This window comes from Peromyscus eremicus, chromosome 13 (assembly GCF_949786415.1).
Source record: "Peromyscus eremicus chromosome 13, PerEre_H2_v1, whole genome shotgun sequence".
In the NCBI taxonomy this organism is placed as follows: Eukaryota; Metazoa; Chordata; class Mammalia; order Rodentia; family Cricetidae; genus Peromyscus; species Peromyscus eremicus.
Window position 1 is genome coordinate 11,839,254 of NC_081429.1, and position 14,691 is coordinate 11,853,944.

Consider the following 14,691-nt stretch of genomic DNA (forward strand, 5'->3'; position numbering starts at 1 on the left):
AAAGAGTTCTCATTCTGGCAGAGGTAATCGACACTTCTTGATGGTAACAAGAATGTAGTTTACACTGTGAAATTTATAGAAAGGAGAGTAAGTCTGAAACCCAGAAGATTCATTCAGTATCTCTTGTGGATTCATTCCAGAAATAAATCTGAGTTCACAATTGTGGCATTCGATGTCTAGCAAATAAAAATCCAGTAAATGCTCAGACTCCTGAAAAAATGTGAGGTCTCCAATGAGTGAGAAAAGAATAATATGAATAGCAACAAACTTGAATTGGTTTGTAGATAATGGAGTTATAATATCCAAAGAATCATCTTTGGTATTCTGTTAATTTGACATGCTTGTACCAGATTAGAAAGTTGGTTATTAGATTAGATTTGGTAGAAAGAACAAACCTATTGAAAAACATACCTTAGATTTATCATTCAGGAACCTGAATAATGTTTCCTTTCCCCTGACTCATCTGAGATTCAGAAACTGTCTTAACAAACATAAAAGAGTTGATGGTACCTCTTAAAATTTATACTCTTTTATAATTCCTTAAATATCTCACTTGTATACATCAAGTGAGATATTTAAGGAATTATAAAAGATACCCAATGGAGGGTGAGGTCTGACCAAAAAATTATTATTTTATTCCTTGAATCAAGATCTTATTACAAAGTTCCTCAAATTAATCAAGGAAGATTGAATCCCAGCATATAGAATTAGTCAATTAAAACATGTCTCTATGTGGTCTTTATCTCATATCCTGTCTAATTTGTCTGGTTCCCCACTTCATAGTCCCCACTTCATATTCCATTTGCCAATTAAGCTATCTTCCTATAAAAACTCTTCATGCTATGTTTTAAGTGGAACCTAGAAATATGAACTTATTTACTTATTTGTACTTTTTTGTACATTTTATCTTGTTTGATTTTACTCTGGGTGTTCTTCACTCTCCCAAAATTTACAAACATTCAGAACTGATAAGATCAATAAGGGTATACATATAAAAGAAAGGAAAAAAATAAAGTGAAGTCTTACACACACACGTTAGAGAACATATGTAAGGAAATCTAAGAGAAACAGTGGTTACTAAGTCAAAATTAATATTAGCATACTCCTATATTCTGAGAGTTTGTGATGTTAGATTTTCAAGTTATGGGTCTTCATAAAATAGTACTTAAAATCGCACTAGAATGACTAGAAAATTATTTAAAATTTTGTTACTTAGAATGAAGCAACTTTCTTTTATGGTACATTGCTTGAAGTGGGTAACATAAAATATATATTAAAATGGTTATATTGAAATTTGTGTATAATGGATAATCAGAAATGTTAATTTCTTTTGATAGTAACTCCTTGTTTTAGATTAGACTTTGATTTTATTTAAATGTAAAATTGAAAAATGAATCTAGGAAAGTAATGTGAGAATGGAATATGTAATTTTTATAAGGAGGGACTTAAAGGGATTCCAATTCTCTAGGCTAGTAACGATTTCTTTCCCAAACTCTACCATTTATATTAATGGAAGAGCATCCACTACTTTTCTTTTGTGTTAACAAAATATCTTTATTTTTTAGCTCTAGGATCTTGGTTTCTGCTCTGGCTATCTAAAGCATCAGGGGATGTGCAATGCGTCTTTCCCAGAAATATAGGTCCTGTTCTACTAGTTTTAGATCATTTATGAAGGTTCATTCTTTCTTGTCCTGTTAAATCAACTGCCATACTATAAATGATCAACGCTCTATGCTTCTTGTTATTCCAACAACTAAAATAAAGTGACACATATAAAACTATTACTATGTTTTTATTGGTGTAATCAGCAGTTAACAAATGCTTGTCAGATTGACTTAACACTCACTGAAGCAGCACTGGTCGGGAGATACAGCTAATGTTTAACAGAGTATCTCACAGGATTATTATCTTATACATGCTGAATAAATATAATCATTATATAGATGGACTATTTTTTTAATTTTTTTGTGGAATCAAGATTTGCCAATACATATTTGCAAACCAGTTGATAACCTCTTAGAAGAAATATAAGTAGACAGAGTCTGTAGAATAAATTCATGCCCAGAAAAATATCTAGCTTTTTGATATTCTAGAAAAAAAAGCAAAATTTAGAATTATTAATGCAGAGAAGTGTTAGACTATCACAATAAAACACTAATTTGAATTATACCACTAACATAGAATAATAGAAATTATTTTTTCTTTCAACTAGGATTTATATTTTATTTTTGAAGATATCAGTAAATAAGAACTTGAAGTTGGGCTGGAGAGATGGCTCAGCCATTAAAGGCTAGGCTCACAACCAAAAATATAAGAACTTGAAGTTAAAGTAAAGATTTATTAAAATGGAACATCAACAAAAGACCTCGACCTCAAGGAACAGCCTTCATACATGTTTCTACATACTTGTGCCTGACAAATATAAAGTGAATGTGCCTACATTGACCCTGTTACTGTTCTAGGCCTAAGAGTCAAAAGATCTATCTGAACAGAATGGCCTATGGCAAAGCATGAAGATTAACTATCATAGAAGGCAAAACTGAACAGCTCTGATGGTAGTGATCTTTCCTGGAAAACATCTGCTCCCAGCTGAGTGTGTTTACATCTTGGCAACACTGGCAGATGTGCTTAGATTCAACCCATCTGTGTGGTGTTGGGAGCCTGGGGCTGAGTAAGCAGTGCTGGACAGAAATTGGAGAGTGAGAGTACTGTAAAATACTAAGTTGTAGAAAATGCAAATTAGCACCTAGCAGAAACTTAATCCTTCCTGCAATACTGATGCCTTAAGCTATGTGATTTGTGTATATAAGCTAGCACAAGCAATAGTTGAGCAACACTGCTTAATAGTGAGACTCCTCATAAAAGAGTTAAGTCAGAATCAGCTGTGGTTTTTGTTTTTTCATTTTTTTCTTTTATTGCAAATAGACTTTTCTCATACAATATATCCTGATTACAGTTTCCCCTCCCTCTATTCCTCTCAGTTCTTCCCTACTTTACCTCCCCTCAAGATCCATGCCCTTTCTGTCTCTCATTAGAAAAGAGCAAACTTCTCAGAGATAACAACCAAACATTGCAAAACAAAATATAGTAAGATGAAGAAAAAAACTATCATATGAAAGTTGGACATGACAATCCAAGGGCAGGAAAAGAGTCCCAAGAGCAGGAACAAGAGTCAGAGACTAACTTGTTCTCTTAGCTGGGAGTCCCATAAAAATACTAAGCTAATTGCTAAAATATATACTCTGAGGACCTGGTGTAGACCCATGTAGGACCCGTGTTTTCTGTTTCTGTCTCTGAGATCTCATATGCACCTTGCTTAGCTGATTCAGAAGACCTTGTCCTCCTGGTGTCCTCCATCCTCTCTGGTTCTTCCAATCTTTCTACCTCCTTTTCCATGGGATTCCTTGAGCTCTGAGGGGAAGAATTTGATGGAGGCCTCTCATTTAGACTATCTTTCTGCAAATGTCCAGCTGTGGGTCTCTGCATCTGTTTCCACCTTCTGCCTGAAGAAGCCATTCTGATGATGATTGGATAAGGCACTGATCTATGAGTATAGCAGAATATCATTAGGAGTCATTTTATTGTCTTTATTGTATATATACAATAGTGTTTGGTTTACCCTAGATCTCTTGGCTATCTAGTCTCTGGTTCTTGATTACTTAAGCATTGTTGGTCTTGGGTCTTGAATTCCCTCTCATGCAGTGAGTCTTAAATCAAATCAAACATTGAATGGCTAGTCCCACAAATTTGATGCCACCATTGCCCTATCATGTTTTTCAGGCAGGACAGATTCTATGTTAAAGGTTTTTTCTCTTGGTTGGTGCCCACATTTCTCTTTCAGTAGTCTGAAGAGTGCAGGATCAGTTTTTGTTGTTTTGTTTTTTATTTGTTTCTTTTGTTTTACTAATGAGAATAAATAGTCTTAATAAAGTAATTTAAAAATAAATGAAAACGTTGTTAAGAAAATGGTTGATCTTTGAGAAAATAAAACACTAAGTAAAAATAAATTTACTTGTGGCTAGAGAGATAGTTTAGAGCATAAAGTATTTGCTAAAGAAGTATGAGAAATCTGTAATCTGGGAGCAAATGAATAATTGGCTGTGCTTTTACTGGTATTCAATTCTCACTGAACTTTGCTATTGGAATTTAAGATATTGAATGTTTAACTATTATCTTATTTCTAAAATGTGAAAATAGCCTTGATGTCTACCAACTGATGAATGGAAAATAAAACTTTATATTTGCAAAATTCAATATTATTGAAGTGATAATAAAAAATAAAATTATGAAGTCCAGAGTCAAAGGGATGGAACTGTAAAAAATGATTCTGAGTCAGGTCACCCAGACCCAGAAAGATGCATAGTTATTTCTCATTTGTTGATGTTAGCTTTGAATCTTCAGATATGTGTGTTTCACTTGGAATACCAATAGATATCAGGGAATTAGTAAGGAATCATGGAAGCAAAGAGTTTTTAAGGAATGGAAGATAGAATTATGAATAAAACAAAGGGAAGAAGTGAAGAGGGATGGTTGAATTGGGTTCAGGGAAGGAAGGCCAGTTTAGAAGAGGAATACAGGGAGAGGCAAATAACACTAAGGATCTTTCCAAAAATCCTGGGCTAATCTACGGCTGTAGAGTTTCCAAATATATTTATATGAGGGCAGTGTTAGTTCCCTTCATTAAGGGTGACTATGACCCTAAGAAATACTCTAAGCTAACAGATAAAAACCTCAGTGCTCATAAAAGTCTCAGTCCTTGAATGGGTTACCTCTTTTGGGGTTGTTGTCCATTGATGTAGGTCCCATGGACTCCAAGCATCATAGATTATAGATATTTGGTCAAGTTATCAGAACTTAACAGTAAGACCATACTGCTAAAACAACTAATATTTGAGTCAAAGAACATGGAAAAAAAAAGCTTGTACTGATGTGGGTACTTCATGTCAACCCTCTACTTGCCTATCCATAAAACTTAATGTGCTTTTATTCTCAACATTCAAGTCCAATTTGGCTGTTGATATATTCTTGGAGGCTTTTCACTGGAGCATGCACAACTTATTAGGAACTAGACTTAATAAAGAAAACTCACTCTCCCTCACCCAGCAGCTACCAGTCAATAGTTGCTTGCCTAGAAGTGGGACTTCAAGGTGACATTGATTCTAAATACTGAACTTTGGTCTAGCTTGAACTTGAACAGATCTTACGTTTGTTGTCACAACTACTAAGAGTTAATACGAGCAATTGCCATGTTGTGTCAGAAGAAATTGCTTTCTTACAGTCATATACTGCTTCAGGCTTTAAGAATCCTTCTGCTTCCTCTACTGCCAGGATCCCTATGCTTTCAGATAAAGGACTGTGACACTGATGTCCCATTTATGGTTGAACATTCTGTAGCCTCTTCTCAGCACATTAATCAGTTATGGGTCTCTGTATTGATCACCATCTATCGCAGAAAGACGTTTTCTAACATTTCCAAAGGATTTCACTGCTATTCATGAAGAAGCGTCACTGAGGAGAGGAGAGGACCAAGAGTCAAAAGAGAGAGTGGATCAAGGATTTGGTGAGTTCAAGTCCTGATTCTCTTACTTTTGAGTCATATGTCCTAGAAAACATAATCTTTTAAATACTATGTGTTAAATTTGAATATTGCAGTACCTATGTCTTACATTGTTTATTCAAATTCAGTCAGTTAATATGTATAAACTAGTTGGAACACTATTTGGTCCAAAGAGTGGACAATTAAAGTATTGTTAATATAAGATGGGTGAAACGTGAATTAGCCTAATAAATCCTGAGGTACTATAAGAATTCGTTCAGTTTAAACATAATCTCATGTGAATTAGTTTAGTTTTTGCTTTAGCTTCCCGGTTCCTCAGAGTCTGTGTCATATTATAATGCTTTTTTTCTCCTGTGTATATACTAGAACTGTGTAAGGGCATGCTTTAGTCCCTTTAAAAGTATGTTTAATAGCATGCTAAATAGAATGATGATAGGAAATCTAATCACAATTTCAGACACCCAAATCTGTTTTAAATTAAAGCACACATTAATATTTGGCTGTAAAAGTAATATTTTCTTCAGCATGGTGTGATCTGACCATACTTCAGGAACACATAGAATGTACATTATTTAGGGATACTGGAAAAATAAATGTAAGTACACAAGCTTAAAGAACAAATAAAAAATGACATCTAAACTTATCAGCCACCTCTAATGGTTCCTTGATTCCAGCAATGATTTAAAATTGTAGAATGTTAAAAGGGAACTCATAAAACTGCTTTTAAAGTGTTTTCCAGAAAGGAGAGGCTATGTCTGAAAACACAGATTTGTAAGTTATTGAAAGGTGTGGGAAATGATTTGAGTCCCAATCACCCTCAGGAAGGCAAAAGGGAAATGACAGCAATTTGCAGATAAAATCACAAGTCAACAGGTAGCCCGAGGCACTGTTGGGTGTTAAAAGTTAGCATCACGTTAGCCATGGAGAGTAAATGACTCAGCTATATTAGTAAGTGGGAGTACAAACTAGAAATAAGTTGCAGTAACCTATGTAAGTGAAATGTTCCAGACTCAAAACCACAGACAAAATATTCCATCCCCAAATTGTTAAGGACTTCCTGATTTTCATATTGGTATTGTAATTACTCATATATCTATGAATACATTTAAAATAAATGTTTAAACTAAAATTGTCAGTCAGTGAGGCTTAAATGGAGAAGAACCAAACAGTAGTAAACACTTCATAAAAGCAGTCACCAAATATTGGCATATGAAGGGAAATAAAAGGCGTGTGTATCAAAGATTAGAGAAAAATTGGAAAAAACGTAATTTAATTTATTTTACAATTGTACAAATGATAAATCAAGAATATCTAATTACTATACACAAGTGACAGGGAACAGTGTTGAACAGAATGAACCTACAGAAAAAGCTTCTTTTCCCATTCCACGGATGGTATAAGAAAGACTCAGTAGCAATTATCATATGCAGCAGAGCTATCTGTAAACTCTTTTTTTTCTTCCTGCTATATACATTTAAAACACTTGTGCTTTTACATACACAAAGAAATAGTATTTTTTTAAAGGTGCTACATAAAGGAGAAACACACGGCCTAGACCCACAATCAGAAAATCGCGATTTAAATACATTGCCAGCTTAAAGATATTTTTTCCCTTTACTTTTGTTTGAAAAGATTTGAACATACTAGTCTCTTACTATTACTCTAGGAAAGAACATATAATTCAGCTATAAAGTAGGTCTTTCTTAAAGCAGAGTAGTAAGTGAAGTCTCAAAAGAACTTCTGTTTTTAAAGTGGTCATGATCTCCAGGGAACTTCACAGTGCAGACCCTGAAGATACCAGTATAACACACATCTAGTTGTGCACATATTACAGACTCAGTGTGTACACACAGATATACATATATAGCATGGTATATATGCATCACACATGTCTATTTGTACTATATAGATATATTTATAGCACATATATAATAAAATATCTATTTCTAGATGGGTTGTATTTGGAGTTTGTTTTTCAAATACAATTACCTTTACCTGTTTTTATTAAAACCTTGGTATATTGGTAACATTTAACGGGGAAACTTTCAAGCCTGTAGAGAAAACAGCTAACTATACACAACGTTTCCCATCCCCCTTCCACAACTATAGATAGTTCTTACAATAGTCACATGAAACAACTCTGTGAACCAAATATCACATAATATGTATTATGACTAACTGGCACAACTAGAAATAAATCACTTTGCTCACCCTTCTTGAGTAGTAGCTGAGTAATTTGTTGGTATGTACACTACCCTTAGCACTTCTTAAATAAAGCATTTCTGTAAGCATATATGTAGAGATTTCAATTAACAATCAATATACAGTTCATATGATACACAACACATGAAGACATTCGAATGCCCAGCACCTTCTCCCAGTGAGAAAAACTTCCACAGTAGTTTCATTATTCCTGTGGGCTGAATCATTAGATTTGCCATGAAAATCTGTTACTGATTCACATTTTCTTTCAGCAACTTACTATTAAGTATAGATCATGCTGAGTAACAATGAGAATATTTCCATGGTCTATTCACGTCAATAGCACAGTAGCAACCATGTTACCACAATGACTGGGATATATCACAGTCAGCTGCCTGGGCATTCCCAGGTACATGAGTAAATCATGAAAAAGGAAATAAAACAATAAAGCTGTGAGCATATCATATTAAGGAAAACACAGATACTTCAAGTATATAGTTATAATTTGATTTTGTTATGATCCCTTATGCCATCGTGTGTGTTAAATTATAACTCTTTTCCTCAGTCGAACTGTTAGCCTTCATCACACTCTTCGCCTTTTCCCTGTGAGAAGGCCATGATGGGATTGAAGTGTGAGGGCAAATGTAAAGGTATATGTTAGAGAATGAAATGGTCTCACACAGTATTTCTTCTTTGAGCACTAAATACCTTGAATTCATTCTTATGTATTGAAAGTTCCCTGAGATGAACAAACATCGTTTTCTTTCAAATCTGAAGCCCTTGTGATGCTGAACATTTTCCTAACTGGGCAAGCATTTAGAGAACACAAAGCAGGGAGTGAAGAATCAATGTGAAGACGTGAAAAAGGCACTACCCAATGTGTCTACGAGAAAAACATCAAAAGCACGGAACAGAGGATGCCTGAGGTGTGCTTGCTGTGGCCTAAATGTTGTTTAAAAACATTTTTTTCTCTCTTTTTGAAAATGCAGTCAAAATGGTATGTTGCTGCTTTCAAATACATACTTTGAATAAGTGCCAAGATAGTATTTACTTGTTAAAATTTACTTGTGACTTCTGTATTTCTATGGAATTCATATAAGGTGCTGCGGGGAACACTTACCTGCACAGAGTTCAAAATAAATTTTATACATTACCCACTTTCCATTTGTGGAGTAAATTAGACTTTCAATTTAACATTCATATAACATGTAGCTAATGCTTTCAAATAGATGAGGATTTTAATGACAAAAGTATATTGAGATTATTCATGGTAGTTCTGAAACTCCCACGTGGACTCTGTTTTGTTTTCTGATAGACATGTGATTCTCAGAAAATGCTCTTTTTATCCTGAGATTCTGCTAACTTTGAAAAACAATGACAACTCCTATTAAAAATATTGGTAACTGCAGTACAGTGGTTATTCTTTTTCCATAATATGAATACATATATTATATATAACATATATGTACACCTTCACCACACTCTTCATTCATTTTCAGATGGCCTGTTCTAAGAAAAACAAGATAGTCACAGTTTTCATGCTATTTCTGCTTTCTGCAGACTGCTTTCCCCAAGAAACGAGAAGTCATATTAAGTTGCTATGGGCCAAAGCAGAAGTGAGACTTCAGAGCTTCTGCTTTCAAAAGAAACAGAACACCAGCCCACTAGTCAGTTCAGTCACGTATATAATCATTCTAAGTCACTCTATGAATAACTTCGTGTTTCTTTCTAAATGGAGTAATAATGGAACTGGACTTAACTGCAGAAAAATTCTTGTTAGTTGAATTCTCTTCAAATGCACAATGTTGATATATTATTGTCAAACTGCTTTGAATTAATCATCTGTTTGAAAAACAAGTCTCAATCATGTTATTTTGTAGGGAGAAGTTTTTTAAATGATGTCAAGTGGTGCATGTTGATCTTTCTTGTGAATAACCAGGATGATATTATAGAACTAGGAGTCACATCTCAGCTACATCAACCCAGTATTTACTCTACAGGGCAACATGCTTCCACAAAATTATTATGAAATGTCATAGGTATAAATTTAAAACAATATTTGAGTTTGAGATTTTTAAAATATTTATATCCAAGTATCATAGTAACAGCATATTGATGTGTTCATGTTAATAATATTTTTTTTAATGAAAGAGAAATGTTTTACCGTGTAGGAACATGATATAATCTTTGGTACCAAGAGCAATTTCACCATTTTTAAAGTATCACTCCTTTACAACAGTTTATTATTACTGAGTGGTATAGTTTGGCTGGTACCTGCTACACCATTGATACATATTCCAGAGATTTAGAGTTGTGCAGAACAAAACAAATAAACAAATATTTGGTGTGACTGCTGTTTAAAAACTAGAATTTTAGAAAGGACTGTTTGATGTTTATTTTTCTCATTCATATGTATTTCCCATTTCTGTACCTCGAATGATTTTCTAAGCACCCCCATGCCCAAACCAAAACAAGTTTCAGAAGACAAACGAAACACAAGCAAAACATAAACACGATCATTCTCAGTGTTGTGACTGAAGGCATTTTCTTAAGTTGCTTCATCTCATGGATTTCACTGTTGGAATTCTTCTCTTCTTCAGCTCTACGGATAAGGATGTTTTAATTTCCCAAGAGCCGAGCTGTGCTCCTGGGTTCCTCTTCCAGTGTGCTTGGCATTACAGTGGCTGCCCCACAGTGATGAACATATTTGCTTTGCTAGTTAACGATGAGTGCACTGTTGGATCTTGTAAACACTACTAATAATACATTCAAACTGTATTCTTCGTGGAAGTGGCACTTACTAGGACCCTTGAAGTCAGAATGTTTTATAGTTAGAGCACTTAGCAGGTGTTTCATCAGCTGGTGGTGGATTCACACGGACTTCCATTTCAGCTATTCAGTCAATTGGTGGATGCTGAAACCCAGCCTCGTTTTGGATCCTGTTTCTAAATCTCCAGAAGCATCTTTAGAAAGTTTGTGTCCAGTTTTTATCCTTCGAAATGTGCTTTATTGCTTCATGCACTTTCCTGTGGTCAGTTTTAGAGCTCCTCGATTGTGTAGCACATTCAGTGTTTTAAATTCTAATGGCATTCTGTGAGGACTTGCATTGGAAAAGTATCTATATTTTAAGTCATCATAGTAATGGTATTTGACGGCTTTTCCATTCAAATCCTTAGGGAATGGCCAGAATCCATACAGGTGAATTTCATCACAGAACCTGGTGGCAAGTGTATACATGAGGAGACCTGTGCTGGGTCTTTTGATAGGAACTTTGTTGGTCAGCCAGTAACTAGGAGAAACAAAAAGAAAAGTAAAACAGAAGAAAATTTATTGTCATATATAGCTCATTTTATAGAAATTATACCATGTAGCAAACATAATGCACAATTTCAAATAAACTTTTCAGCGATTACTGATAATAGTGTTTATGTACTTAGAAACATTTGTGCTTCCAAGTTTTCTTTGATGTTTATTGTCTTACAGATTCTTGAACATCCAGAGGACTAAAAGCATAGGTTAATTCTGTTCTATACTATCTAATTCCAGATTAATTAGGGGCAAACATTTATGCAATATTCAGAGTGGAATCTTCCCAGGAAGGTGTAAATATCAATGAACATGCACAACATTAATGACCCCACTTTGACTGTCAGCAGTCACAAAAGGCCTGGAATGGTGTGCAGAGACAGGTTGATCTAGAATCTCATGGTTACCTTGCCCATCCTAATTGGTGAACCACATGGCCCTAGAGTCCAGAGAGAGACTTGTCTCAAGAAAGGAAGGAAGGGAAGGATGGAGAGAGGGATAAACACTGATAGACAGACAGACAGATACACACACACACACACAGAAACAGAAAGAGACAGGAAAATTCTTGAGTAGCACTTCCCAAAACTGACCTCCAACCTCAAGCATACACACAAACAGCCTCAAACACACAAAAAGAGCCAAATGAATGCTTAAGTTGAATTATGTCGACTGATTTTTCAACTCACAACTTAAAACCTTATTTTATTTAATGACAGAAATTTCATTACCTCAGCAAACACAAGAGCTATAACAAAACAAATAAATCTTATTTTATAATAAATTAAGAGTTCACTCTTTATATAATTTGACATTTAAAAAATTTGTATTGATAAAATAAATGTTCCCTGGCAACTTCATATCCCTCCTATTTACTCTTACCCCACCCTTTTATGTCCCCCCCACCTCTGTCACCTATTAAAGGTCCTTTTCCCACATTCCTCTCTTTTTATTTTGTTTTGTAACCTCTTGGTTTTTAACCAGGACCATCTATGAGGCCCTAAGTTCCCTTTTTAAATAGGTAAAAGGAATTTCTATGTTGAAAAACATTTCCCAATATTAACTTGTAACAACAATACAATGCTTCAGAACGTTCAAGTCCCTTGTTGTTGGCAACTTGGCTGGCCTGAAAAGCAGGCAAGTCCACATTCATCACCACCTTGAGAAGGCAGACAGTTTCCAGCGCTTCTGGGCACACTCATTTCCTTAAAGAAAATGGTGTCATGTGGAAACAACCGAAGGGGAAGGGTGTGAGTTTCCTGTTACTTTAAACTGGCGTTGTTTGAAAACAGTATACTTAATATATGTGTTTTTTAAATTATTATTTTCACTCTCATTTCAAACTTCTAGAAACATTCTTGCTTTGCATATATGAAGAGATAATCTTAGTTACTGTTCATGGCTTCATCAAAAGAAGTTGAATGCTATTTTACTGCAACAGCTTATAAACATAATTGTCTTCAAAGATGATCCAAAACATGCTAAATAGGGAAAATATAGTCAACCTTCTTAGTCTCTAGACTTTCCTACATTTTCCTATTTATGTCAAGTATGACTGGTGTGGCAGTCAACCATCAGTTTCAACTAACAGCGTTTCAAATCTCTGAGGACACTGCTGAGGACAACCAGTCCTTTCTGGTCTGGTTGTGAGCATTTCTGGAGAGGGTTTCCTTAATGTGGAGGACACACACCTCAGCGGGCTGGTACTCTGCCATGGGCTAGCAATCCATAGAGAACCGATGGGGAAAGGAAGGAATCAGCAAGGCACAAGCTTTCCTTTTTCTCTGCTACCTGGTACCTCACGCCGTGAACTGGTTTGCCAAGCCCTCCCTACCATGATGAACCTCTGACTCTGTAAACCAAATGAATATCCCCTTCTTTAATGTGTTAGGTATTTTTGTCATAATGACTGAAAAGCGGATATACTTAATCTTACACTTTCTGCTATTTCTTTGGTAGTGGTATTTAACTCAGAGCCTTACATGTGGCAGGAGGATATTCTAGCCCAACGCCCAGCCCATAGACATATATATTTTCTAATTTTCCTTGTTTGATAAATGCCAACTCTAAATATTGAGACATGTAAAAATGTGTTGCACAGCTTATATCATTGCAATTGTGCTTTCCTGTTTTCAAAATATATGATTTATAAGTATTTTTTTTTAAAGCAGACTATCTGGAGCCTCTTTTGATCAAAAGGTAGATAACCAAGTAGAACTCCTAGCCTATGTATTGTTAAATTCACCCAGGAAACAGAGTGACTCTCCTTTTAAACTCTAATGTGACACTTTTGAGAGGTTTAACTGTCATGAGTCTCTGTATGTTTTAGTAGAGCTGATGTTTGTAAAATGATATGATTGTCACAGGAAAGTTTGTATGGTCTGAGTACAGTCACAGTAGTCAGGTGGTAAAATCGGGATTTTAAAAAGATGCATGTGTTATCTTTTTGACAACTGTCAAAAGCTAAGCTTAGCAAAGCCAATACAAAGTCCTTCTGAGCAATGAGCATTCCCATCAATGGTACTGACTGAAAATGTTTAGCAGTAATAAAAGTTATACTGAATTATTTCTAAAGTGAGACTCATGTTACCAGCAAGAAATAGTGTAGTACTTTACTACTTTTTTGGGAATTCATGTCCTTATCAATAAATATGTTCTATTTTTAATTAATGAGAAATGTCTAGAAATTCTTATAACTATAATTAGACATAAACATATGGCAACACAATACTTAAAACCCACATGATTATTATGTACAATGCCAACAAGAAATGCTGACAGAAAATTATTCACCTAATGGTTCTAAATGGGGTCAGAGGTGTAAGAACATCCAAGAATTTTTGGGTCAAGAGTTTCTTAATGGGATACTATAAAAAAAAATTGACATTGTAACAAAGAGTTCTAAAAATTTGTGCTATTTGGAAATATAGAGTATTGGAAATTTGTAATCCAAATAAATAGATTGATGCAATTAACAGTATAGACTAAATAATTTAACATTAGCAAAGTTTACAGAGAAGCAACTTCATTAGTGAGGTTTGGCTTATATCACTTTAGATTAAAAAAAAAACTCTTAAGTACCCACTTGTCTAGTCATGTTTTTATAAACAATGCAAAAAGAAAGCTTCTTATTTATTTTAAAAAAAACCACTGAGAAAGTAGAAGGAAATAAATTACATTAAAATATAAAAGAAGTTTACAAAGAATTTAAACCAAATCAAGCTGTTTCGCCTTCCTTGAAAGCTTCTTACCAAAGCCTGACCTGTTTGGGTATTCTAAATGAAACACACAGATCTAAAGATTCAAAGCTGGAATCCACAAATCAGAGAAAACATATTTATCTTTCTGAGTCCAGATTATGTTATAGAATGATTGTTTATGGATCCATCCAATCATTTGTGATTTTTACAACTTTATTTTTCTTAACAAGTAAATGATATTTTATTGTCTAAATGTACCATGCTTTCATTGCCCATTCATCACTGATGAAAGCCTAGTTATGTTTCCATTTCCTATTAATTATAAATAGAACAGCAATGAACATGGATCAGCAGGTATTTATAAAGTGGGATAGATAATCCTTTGGCTATATGCCCAAAAGTGCTGTAGCAGGATCATGTAGTAGT

The 14,691-nt window shown here is 34.6% G+C and overlaps 1 protein-coding gene across 1 annotated transcript in view; it reads right to left on the reverse strand.

Moving 5' to 3' along the window:
• Positions 1-6,893: 6,893 nt before the first annotated feature.
• The window catches only part of St8sia4 (ST8 alpha-N-acetyl-neuraminide alpha-2,8-sialyltransferase 4), a 94,266-nt gene continuing 86,468 nt past the window's right edge, over positions 6,894-14,691 (reverse strand). The window contains exon 5 of the mRNA XM_059278190.1: positions 6,894-11,048. Within this exon, the coding sequence (XP_059134173.1) occupies positions 10,766-11,048 (283 nt within the window). The 3' untranslated portion in view covers positions 6,894-10,765. The remainder of the gene's footprint in view (positions 11,049-14,691) is intronic.